General features: G+C 47.1%; 1 protein-coding gene across 1 annotated transcript in view; it reads right to left on the bottom strand.

Moving 5' to 3' along the window:
• Positions 1-12,356, bottom strand: part of LOC124552628 (short neuropeptide F) — a 596,078-nt gene that overhangs the window by 18,325 nt on the left and 565,397 nt on the right. Inside the window, exon 3 of the mRNA XM_047126953.1 lies at positions 5,081-5,232. Within this exon, the coding sequence (XP_046982909.1) occupies positions 5,081-5,232 (152 nt within the window). The remainder of the gene's footprint in view (positions 1-5,080; positions 5,233-12,356) is intronic.

Here is a 12,356-nt window from a genome sequence, read left to right as displayed (position 1 = left end):
ATGGGATTTAACTCCTCTGCAGACATCGGGACACCTGTCATATGGTGGAATCGGGTGTACTGACGGTGGTTTGCGTCTTCCCAACACAATATTTCGACGTCGTAGCTCGGCGCCTTCATCAACTGTTTCTTGCGACGGGTCGACGAGATGTCCAATATTTATACCTGATTGTGGTGTCTGGCGTTACCCACGCCCACCGCGCCCACTGTGGCCGTGTTATTTATCTCTAGGCGTTCCGTCTTCCGTCCGTCCCCGTTTCCGCTCTTTTCCCCGGTGGCGGCGTGCCAAGGCGTACCGTAGTAGGTCCGCGCCTGCCAGGTGCATTCCTAGCACTATCAAATGGTTCAAATGGCTCTGAGCACTATATGACTTAACATCTGAGGTCATCAGTCCCTAGACTTTAGAACTACTTAAACCTAACTAAACTAAGGACATCACACACATCCATGCCCGAGGCAGGATTCGAGCCTGCGACCGTAGCAGCGCCTAGAACCGCTTGGCCACACGGCCGGCCCTAGCACTATCGACAAGCTGCAGACGTTTCTTATGCTGTTGGCGACCTCTACCCCGTCATTCTCCTGATCTTGTGGGTTCGGTACGTGCCTACAACGTGAGCTTCCTGCCGATCAGGCTGCTGTGGGAATTGCATACTCTGTCTGTGCACTTCGCAGAAATCTCTCGTGGCGGTGGCCGCTACAGTTGGCTCCCGAGGAGGTAGTTGCCGACTGGTGCTCCGTAAGAAATTCTATGCCGTTAATTTCGCCCCTCGTCGTTCGAGGTTCGTTACCGAAGATGGGAATTTTTTTCCGTTGTTTCTCTAGTAGTCCCAAAGCCGTATTCCACGCAGTACTGAGCTAGATGACGTTAGCGAGATGGAACGCCTTGAGACGAATAGCTCCGCTAGAAATGGCCGCAGCGGCGGACGGCATAGGAAACACCAGAGACCATCCAGGCATAAATACGGGACACCGTCATCAGGGAACACCTGATGAAGACGCCTAGTTACGGCGTCGAAACACCGTGCTGGGAAGAGTCATACTACCGGCAGTACATCCGATTCCACAAAAAGGCATCGAATCGCCGGGAAAGTCTAGGGCACTAGATTAAGACACCTCATTGAATGTGTCCCAAACAAGAGTTCAAGCCATGAGAGAAACAGAGGATGGACACAAACTATATTGACTAATAGGTGTCCGGAAATCTTTGACCAGATAGTGTATGCACCTACGATATTTGCACTTTTAGCTCATTGACAGCTTGTCTAAAGGAATATATACGAAATACTGTATTAGAATGTGTCATTAATGCTATTACTTTCATAGATCATACGTTTTGTAGTAAATAAAATCCCTTTCCTCGCCTCCTTCCTAGAAATACAAAAAATTTAAAGGCAAGATTAAATTACAATTAAATAACGTAACAAATAACATAAGAATTAGGTAAAAATATATTTCTGACCTTAGGGTTACGATATTTGGTCGTAGCATGTAACACGTTTGTAGAATTTTGGTGTCAAATGTGAGAATCAATTCACACCGTGAAGAAAAGACATGAAAATTATTCATGTACCGGGTGGTTATAATTAAAGTTTCGCTACTTCATCCAGTGTTGACGGAAAAATACTTACCGAATGCGTAGCCAGTTTTGTTGGAATGACTTTGAAACTGTGCGCTGCAGGATTTGCGTTGCTAATAGTGTCAGCGTCGCGGCTTGCCGTTAGGTGCCGGTACTGGTATGGCGACGTAGAGTTGAAACACAAGCATCATCGTGCATTACACTTGCAGACAGTCAACGTGGGTCTGGACAAGGTGAGCAGGACTTTACCTGTAAAGTTGTTTTATCGAAACAACGGCTACAGTGCTGCTGCTCTTCGAGAGTACCGGCGCATTAAAGGAATGTACACAGGTCTTCTTTCTGCATCGTGGCTGAAGAACATGATTCGGAAGTTCGAATTAACTGGCTATTTGGGAACTGCTTCTGGGGGAGGTCGACGGCCAATTCTACCACAAATTGTTGAAAAAATTAATGTTGGCATGGCTGAGAACACTGGTGCAATGTTCGATCTTCGAGCAGTGCACGAGCTGTGTCCCTGGTTCATCGTTCGAAAACTGCTGTGAAGAACTGCGAGATGGTATTTCTAGTGCGGTTCGTTTGTCGTGGATGCCGATGGTCGTCACACTGAGCAACGTTTGTGACATGAAACGTAGATGTGGTACGCAGTTAGGAAATGTTATACTCTCATGTGTTTCTTTCACTGATTTATTCGTTATCTCTCTTCCGCGTGTCCTTACAAATCTTTCGACAAAGTTTCATTGTCCTACGATCACACATTTTCCATGGGGGCCCACTCAAGTAGTTTGGTTTTAACCACCCTGTACATTCGTATTACCAACAAGAGAGGACCAAGGACAGAGCCTTGTGCGACACAATTACGAAGTCAGAATTTTCTGGGGCTGTTAGTAATTTTCCGAAAATAGCATAGTAGAGATTTTGAAGATAAAACCGCTTCAGTTTTAAGTACTTTATTTACAAAGCACGACCGGTTTCGCAGCATTTTAGCTCTATCATCAGATGCAATTTGTACAAATTAACAGGCGAAGAGTCATGTAAGGCAAGTAACTAAAATGAGAAGATATACCGGACGAAAATACAAAATCAAGTCATGTTCTGATCAGAAAGGAGACTGGGATGACGCAGCATTCATAGCCAGCAATTTCTGGGTAAATAGTGGATATCAGTTATAAAACAGCATAGAACACCACCGTGATTTTCTCTCGTGATACGTAGAAAGGACAAGAACTGAAATAAAAATTTCCAAATAACAAACTATCTGGTAGGTAAAATACTACCAAACTGCACTCAGCATGAGTACCAGTATATCCTGAGCTACCGGTTCCCTTATACAGAAAAATTGGTCAAGAACTGACCGTAGATGGTCATCTGCGGATTACGGTTGGTTGTTTGATTTGGGGGAAAGGACCAAACAGCGAGGTCATCCGTTCCGTCGGATTAAGGAAGGATGTGGAGGAAGTTGGCCGTGTCCTTTCGGAGGGACCATCCCGGCATTTGCATGAAGCGAGTTAGGGAAGTCACGGAAAACCTAAAGCAGGACGGCCGGACGCGGGTTTGATCCGTCGTCCTCCTGAAAGAGAGTCGTTGAAACTGTACTCTGCAGGATTTGCGTTGTTGGTAGTGTTTAGTGTCACGACTTGCCGATGGGTGCCGCTACTGGAACGGCGACATGATTATGTAAAATTAAGCAGCAGTAAGTGACTTACTGCAGAATCGGTTTGTGGCTGCCCTGACTACAAAGTTCACTGCATAGTAGAGATTGTTGACTACCATACTGGAGATTCCTGCTTCTACAATCATGCTCATAAATTAAGAATAATGCTGATACATAGTGAAACAACGCTCTGGTGGGCGGTTTGCGGGTTTAAATCACCGCGAGGTATGACCATGCGATGCATTTGACCTGCGGTCGTCGCACGGTGGCGCTGGCAGCAGTCCACACACGCAGAGGTGTGTTGGTGCGTGTCAGAGTACGGTGCAGCGAGTAAGTGTGCAGACGTTTTCAGACGTGCTAATGGTGACTGTGTGTTGAAAATGGCTCAAAGATCACATATTGATGCGTTATGAGGGCTAGAATACTAGGGCGACAGGAGGTTGGTTAAACACAGCAGCTCGTAGCACTGGCCCTCTGTATGCCACAAAATGTGATCTCAAGATTATGACAACGATTCCCGCAGACAGAAAACATGTCCAGGCGCTACAGTACTGGACATCCACAGTGTACAACACCACGAGAAGACCGATATCTCACCACCAGTGCCCGCAGACGGCCACGGAGTACTGCAGGTGGCCTTGCTCGGGACCTCACCGCAGGCACTGGAACAGTTGAGATTTTCACTCTGCAGCGGAGTGTGCGCTGATATGAAACTTCCTGGCAGATTAAAACTGTGTGCCAGGCCGAGACTCGAACTCGGGACCTTTGCCTTTTGCGGGCAAGTGGTAGAGCACTTGCCCGCGAAAGGCAAAGGTCCCGAGTTCGAGTCTCGGTCTGGCACACAGTTTTAATCTGTCAGGAAGTTTCACTGGAACAGTTGTCTCCAGACGCACAGTCTAAAGACGACTGAACTGACATGGTTTATTCGCCCGGAGGCCTGCAAGGTGCATTCCACTAACCCCTGGTCACAGGAGAGCCCGTAAAGCCTGGTGTCAACAACACAGTACGTGGTCGTTGGAACGGTGGTCCCAGGTTACGTTCATGGACGAGTCTAGTCTGAACAGTGATTCTCACCGGGTTTTCATCTGGCGTGAACCAGGAGCCACATACCAACCCCTTAATGCCCTTGAAAGGGACCTGTATGGAGGTCGTGGTTTGACGGTGTGTGGTGGGATTATGATTGGCGCACATACACCTCTGCATGTCTTTGACAGAGGAACTGTAACAGGTCGGGTGTACCGGGACGTCATTTTGCACCAGTATGTCGGCCTTTTCAGGGGTGCAGTGGGTCCCACCTTCCTCCTGATGGATGATAACGCACGGTTCCACCGAGCTACCATCGTGGAGGAGTACCTTGAAACAGAAGATATCAGCCGAATGAAGTGGCCTGCCTCTTCTCCAGACCTAAACCCCTAAACCCGATCTCGGTCGACGTATCGCTGCACGTCTTCAAACCCCTAGGACACTTGAGGAGCTCGGACGGGCACTGGTGCAAGAATGGGAGGCTATACCCCAGCAGCTGCTCGACCACCTGGTCCAGAGTATGCCAACCCGTTGTGCGGCCTGTGTATGTGTGAATGGTGATCATATCCCATATTGATGTCGGGGTACATGCGCAGGAAACAGTGGCGTTTTCTAGCACATGTGTCCTGGGATGGTTTTCTCAACTTATCACCAATACCGTGGACTGACAGGTCTATGTCGTGTGTGTTCCCTATGTGCCTATGCTATTAGCGCCAGTTTTGTGTAGTGCCACGTTGTGTGGCACCACATTCTGAAATTATCCTTAATTTATGAGCGTGAGTGTAGATACAGTGTCGATTAAAACTGACTAGAGCGTGGTCCAGTACTCACCCCGAAGAGAGGGTCGGATCGGCGTCCGAAGCGCAGTCGCAGGGAGGGCGATCGGTTGGACTTGCGCACCAGCTGGTGGTCGTCGCCAGCGGCGGCGAGACGGGCGCCCTCCGCCTCGCGCTGCAGAAGCAGCTCGTACAGGTCGCGCACGTCTGCAACACATGTGGAAGCACGCATGCACATGTCAGTACTCATTTCACCTCCTCAGCCCTTATGTAGCAAATACTCTACATGCAGCATCTGTACCACACAGTAAAGCTGAGATAACAAAAGAGAGCGGGACCGCGATATGCATATATACACATGGCGGCTGTATATACACTACTGGCCATTAAAATTGCTACACCACGAAGATGACGTGCTACAGACGCGAAATTTAACCGACAAGAAGAAGATGCTCTGATATGCAAATGATTAGCTTTTCAGGTCATTTACACAAGGTTGGCGCCGGTGGCGACACCTACAGCGTCCTGACATGAGGAAAGTTTCCAACCGATTTCTCATACACAAACAGCAGTAGACGCGCGTTGCCTGGTGAAAAGTTATTGTGATGCCTCGTGTAAGGAGGAGAAATGCGTACCATCACGATTCCAACTTTGATAAAGGTCGGATTGTAGCCTATCGCGATTGCGGTTTATCGTATCGCGACATTGCTGCTCGCGTTGGTCGAGATCCAATGACTGTTAGCAGAATATGGAATTGGTGGGTTCAGGAGGGTAATACGGAACGCCGTGCTAGATCCCAACGGCGTCGCATCACTAGCAGTCGAGATGACAGGCATCTTATCCCCACGGCTGTAACTGATCGTGCAGCCACGTCTCGATCTCTCAGTCAACAGGTGGGTACGCTTGCAAGACAACAACCATCTGCACGAACAGTTCGACGACGTTTGCAGCAGCATGGACTATCAGCTCGGAGACCGTCGCTGCGGTTACCCTTGACGCTGCATCACAGACTGGAGCGCCTGCGATGGTGTACTCAACGACGAACCTGGGTGCACGAATGGTAAAACGTCATTTTTTCGGATGAATCCAGGTAATGTTTACAGTATCATGATGGTCGCATCCGTGTTTGGCGACATGGCGGTGAACGCACATTGGAAGCGTGTATTTGTCATCGCCATACTGGAGTAACACCCGGCGTGATGGTATGGGGTGCCATTGGTTACACGTCTCGGTCACCTCTTGTTCGCATTGACGGCACTTTGAACAGTGGACGTTACATTTCAGATATGTTACGACCCGTGGCTCTACCCTTCATTCGATCCCTGCGAAACCCTACATTTCAACAGGATAATGCACGGCGGTATGTTGGAGGTCCTGTACGGGCCTTTCTGGATAGAGAAAATGTTCGACTGCTGCCTTGGCCAACACATTCTCTAGATCTCTCACCAATTGAAAACGTCTGGTCAATGGTGGCCGAGCAACTGGCTTGTCACAATACGCCAGTCACTACTCTTGATGAACTGTGGTAACCTGTTGAAGCTGCATGGGTAGCTGTACCTGTACACGCCATCCAAGCTCTGTTTGACTCAATGCCCAGGCGTATCAAGGCCGTTATTACGGCCAGAGGTGGTTGTTCTGGGTACTGATTTCTCAGGATCTATGCACACAAATTGCGTGAAAATGTAATCATTTGTCAGTTTTAGTATAATTTATCTGTCCAATGAATACCCGTTTATCATCTGCGTTTCTTCTTGGTGTAGCAATTTTAATGGCCAGTAGTGTAGAATTGTCAGTGTTAAGAGACAAGCAACACTGCTACATATAACCGCAGAAATCGATGTGTCAAATACTACGAACTTATCCATTAGGGCAGTGCCGCGCAATCTGCTGTAAATGGGCTACGGCAGCAGACAGTAAACTACAGTGAGGTACCAAAGAGCATGAGATAGCGGTATGCGCATATACAAATGGCGACAGTATCACGAACACAAGGTGTAAATGAACACTGCATTGACGAAGCGGTCCTTTGTACTCAGGTGATTCATGTGGAAAGGCTGCCACAAGATGCGAGTTAAAAGACTCCTAACGCGGGATGATAGTTGGACCTGGAAGCGTGGGGAATTCCATTTCGGAAATAGTTTCGGAATGCAGCATTCCGAGAACCACAGTACAAGAGTGTGCTGAGAATACCAAATCTGCGGCATTACCTCTCACCACGGACAACGCAGCAGCCGACGGCTTCCGCTGACGACCGAAAGTAGCTGCGTTTGGTTGTTGTTGTCAATGCTAACAGACAAGGAACACTGCGTAATATAACCGCAGAAATAGATGTGATACGTACGACGAACCTATCCATTAGGGCAGTGCTGTGAAATTTGGCGTTAATGGACTACGGCAGCAGACAATCGACACGAGTGCCTTTGTTAACAGCGCGACATCGCCTGCAGCGTCTCTCCTGGGCTCGTGACCATGTCGGTTGGACTCTAGGCGACTGGAAAACAGTGGCCTTGTCAGCTAAGTCCCAATTTCATTTCGTAAGAGCGAGGGTTCGAGTGTGGCCGAGATCCCACGTATCCAGGGACCCATGTTGTCGAGAAGGCACAGTGTGTCCATAATGGTGTTGACTGTGTTTACACGGAATGGGCTGGTTGGGTTCTCTGGTTCAATTGAAGTGGAAGTGGTTATGTTTGGCTACTTGGAGACCATTTGCAGCCATCCATGGACTTCATGTTCCCAAACGTGTCATCAGGTCACAGTTGTTCGCGACTGATGTTAAGAACGTTCTGGACAATTCGAGCGAATAATTTGCCCATCCAGACCGCCCGACCTGAATCCCACCCAACATTTATGGGACATAATCAAGAGGTCGATTCGTGCATAAAATCCTGCACCGGAAACACTTTCGCAATTATGGACAGCTATAGAGGCAGCATGGCTCAATATTTCTGCCTGGGGGGCAAAGACTTGCTGAGTCCATGCCACGTCGATTTGCTGCACTTCCTCTTCTTCTTCTTCTTCTTCTTCTTCTTCTTCTTTTCCTTCAGCGCTTGTCCCGCGTGTCTGCAGGGTGCGCTACATGGGTTCGTTGTCTCCATTTCGCTCCATCGGGGGCAGCATCTGGGTGGATGTTCACGCATTTGAGGTCTTTATGAATCCTATCAGCCCAATGTTGCTTAGATCGTCGTTTGGGTCTACTGCCGACGACTTCAAGTGTGTAACCCGCCTTGGCAATAGAGTCATCACCGGCCCGTAAAACATGCCCAAACCATGGAAGACGACTCTCAAGCATCTTGTCTTGGATCGGTGCAACACCAAACTGTTTCGTAATTCTGTCATTAGAAAGGTGATCCAACTTATTGAGACCTGCTGTCTGCCTTAGCACCTTCGTTTCCATTACACTTAGGCGGCGTTCTGTCTCAACTGTAGTCGACCAGCACTCACAATCATACAAGGCGACTGATCGAATGACAGTGCGATATATTTTTGATTTTCAATTATTTTTCATCCTGTGGTCGCAAGTGACTCCGGTTGTTGTTCGCCACTTCATTCAGGCTGCCTGAGTTCTGGTGTTGACCTCTTCGGTGAGTCGGTGATAGTGGAACTAAGGTACTTAAACTTCATTACACGAATCAGATCTTCACCATTAATCGTGAGGGGTCTCATTTCATGTCTGTTTGATGTCATGTACTCGGTTTTCATCAAATTAAGGCGCAAACTGTGTTACGCCAACGCCACTCCATTCTTGAGTTAGGCTCTGTAGATCAAGCTTGTTTTCTGCTGCCAACATTACATCGTCAGCATAAAGTAGGGTCCATGGAGATGGTCAGTGCAGGTCAGCTGTCACGGTGATGATGATGATGATGTTTGGTTTGTGGGGCGCTCAACTGCACAGTTATCAGCGCTCATACAGATTCCCAACCTTTGCTCAGCATAATATCGCTACTTTCATGAATGATGATGAAATGATGAGGACAGCACGAAAACCTAGTCATCTCGAGGAAGGTGAAAATCCCTGACCCCGCCGGGAATCGAACCCGTGCTTGGGAAGCGAGAACGCGACCGTGAGACCAGGAGCTGCGGATATGTGTCACGGAGTCCATTACGAGGATGAACAGAAGTGGTGATAATGCAGAACCTTGATGGACGCAGACTGTGATGGGGAAGTCCATGGATAGTCCTGAGGTTGTACGGGCATAACTTCTTGGCTGTGCATAAAGTAACTGCACCCCATTAGTAAGCTACTCTGGCACATCATGTTGTCGAAGTGCTAGCCAGATGAGACTGTGTGGCACCCAATCAAAGGCCTTTTCGAACTCCAGGAATGCTAGATGCAGCGGCTTGGCTTTCTCATGATGTTTCTCGATTAAGAGTCCTGCAGCATGAATCGCATCAGTGGTGCCGCAGCTCTTCACAGATCCAGCTTGGTTTCTGGAAATCTCTATGATCTCACGGATCCGTTGGTCCAGAACAAGCTCGACGATTTTCATGTCGTGGCAGAGACGTCGCATTGGACGGTAGTTTGTGCACTCGGCGGGATTTCCCTTCTTCTTAAAGGCAGGCACGGTGATGCTCTGCTGCCAATCAGCTGGCGTTTGTCCGTCTTGCTGAAGAGTTCCGTTAACCATTCGGCTGCCTTCCAATGATGTGAACATCATATCACTGCTGCGAGGTCATCTGGGCCGGTGGCTTTCGCAGGCTTCATTTTCCTCAAAGCAGTCTTGACCTCTTCGCCGGCAATTTCTCTTACGGGCCCTTCAACAGCATGGCCGGTGGGTGTTGGTGAATAGGGGAACTTTTCTGTTGAGATTTTCTTGAAGTAGCTGCGCCATCGTTCACTGATCTTCTTGCAGTCAACTAGCAGATTTGCTGCACTACTCCGGGTTATAGGACTCCGACACCATACTAAGAGGTATCCCATGATTTTTGCCACCTCAGTGTATATGCTGCGTGCAATTTTTGTTTTTGTCTCTGGCGATTAACTAAAGTTGTTGTCCCTAATTGTAACGTAAAGTCTCAAATGATCTTTCACAAAGAAATTCTGTTAACGGCAAAAAAGTTAGCGTCCAGTCATTCGCGGACGAGACAACTGAAATTGAGGGTAGTAAAGCAAAAGCAGAAATGCTTAACTTCGTTTTTAAATGTTCCATTATAGCGGAATACCCAGGTGCAGTACCCAAATTTAAGTCTCGTACCAATGGAAAGATGAATGAAATAGATATTTAAGTCAGTAGCGTTGAAAAAGAGCTGACGTTAAAATTGAACAAAATCCCAGGATCCGACGGAGTCCCTATTAGATTCTACGAGGTGTGGCTAGAAAAAAACCGGACTAGTACTGGTGAAACAATAAGACGAATGCAATAAGGCTGAAAGTCGCGTGGCCTGTCACGTGACTCTCGCTCCGCCTACTGCTCGAGTTTCATCTGCCTCCTGCACTCAGTCTGCCCATGGCGTCTGTTTTAAGTAGTTGACGTTTTGTCTGTGCGTCGGAAAATGTTGAGTATACAGAAAGAACAGCGTGTTAACATCAAATTTTGTTTCAAACTAGGAAAATCTGCAAGTGAAACGTTTGTAATGTTACAAAAAGTCTACGGCGATGATTGTTTATCGCGAACACAAGTGTTTGAGTGGCTTAAACGATTTAAAGATGGGCGCGAAGACACCAGTGATGACACTCGCACTGGCAGACCATTGTCACCAAAAACTGATGCAAACATTGAAAAAATCGGTAAACTTGTTCCTTGTCAACTCCTGTTAACTCAGACACTGCTCTGATTGTTAAACGGCGATCTTGTCGAACAAGTTTACCGATTTTTTCAATGTTTGCATCAGCTTTTGCTGACAATGGTCTGCCAGTGCGAGTGTCATCACTGGTGTCTTCGCGGTCATCTTTAAATCGTTTAAACCACTCAAACACTTGTGTTCGCGATAAACAATCATCGCCGTAGACTTTTTGTAACATTACAAACGTTTCACTTGCAGATTTTCCTAGTTTGAAACAAAATTTGATGTTAACACGCTGTTCTTTCTGTACACTCAACATTTTCCGACGCACAGACAAAACGTCAACTACTTAAAACAGACGCCACGGGCAGACTGAGTGCAGGAGGCAGATGAAACTCGAGCAGTAGGCGGAGCGAGAGTCACGTGACAGGCCACGCGACTTTCAGCCTTATTGGATTCGTCTTATTGTTTTACCAGTACTAGTCCGGTTTTTTTCTAGCCACACCTCGTATACTGGCGAGAAGAGCACTGCCGTATCGGAAGCCAGTTTCTCAGCAACTTCGCCCAGTGGAAGAGGAGTCAAAACAAGCGAACACGTGACTCGGCTTATAGTAGTTGCTCGACTATTTCTCAGAAAACAGTGGCCAAAGTTTTCGATGTATTTTTGAGGTACTGTATTTGCCTTTTACCGCGCAATGTTCTCAAATCAGATGGTGACACAATGGTTAGCGCGCGGCTTATTAATTCTGCGACCCATGTTCGAGATCCGAATGCAGTTTTTATTTATTTTATTTTTATTATTTCTGTTTATCTAGCCATGTCTGTACAAGGTTACTACACGAATATTTCTAATCGAATTACGGAATACGATGGCTTTATATTAATCGTAAAATTACATCTGTATTTCACAATAAATTCCATACATTTATTGTATCATATATGTGTGTATGGCATGTTGAGGTTTTCCAGTCTTTTTAGCTCTAATATTCTGTTATTTCACTCCCAAATTAATTGTTATATTAATTCTTATATTTTATTCACATGTTTATTCATCAGGAAGATTTTCTGCATTCCCTTGGATGATACCAAACATAGAAACATTCTAAACACAAATATTCCGAACACCACGTGCGTCGTGCGAAAGCACGTTTGCCACAGTCATGTTTTTTTCGGATGAATCACTCGGGATAGAAACGCCGGTAACAGTGGTGAACATTTAGCGCGCTGGCAATAAATGCATAATGCATCACTTTTCCGGAGACTGAATGTCTGCAGTTCAAATGTTCAAATGTGTGTGAAATCTTATGGGACTTAACTGCTAAGGTCATCAGTCCCTAAGCTTACACACTACTTAACCTAAACTATCCTAAGGACAAACACACACACCCATGCCCGAGAGAGGACTCTAACCTCCGCCGGGACCAGCCGCACAGTCCATGACTGCAGCGCCATACACCGCTCGGCTAATCCCACGCGGCGTCTGCAGTTCATTACGTATCAATATGCACTATAGGAATTTCACCGAAAACAGTTGAAAATCATTTCCTCATTCACCTGATATACAGTTAGTAAACGAATAAGGATTACGCATCAATATGCACTATAGGAAT

The sequence above is a fragment of the Schistocerca americana genome, chromosome 10, assembly GCF_021461395.2.
Source record: "Schistocerca americana isolate TAMUIC-IGC-003095 chromosome 10, iqSchAmer2.1, whole genome shotgun sequence".
NCBI classification, from domain to species: domain Eukaryota; kingdom Metazoa; phylum Arthropoda; class Insecta; order Orthoptera; family Acrididae; genus Schistocerca; species Schistocerca americana.
The sequence above is the reverse complement of the archived record's forward strand: the minus strand, read 5'-3'. Positions and strand labels throughout refer to the sequence as shown.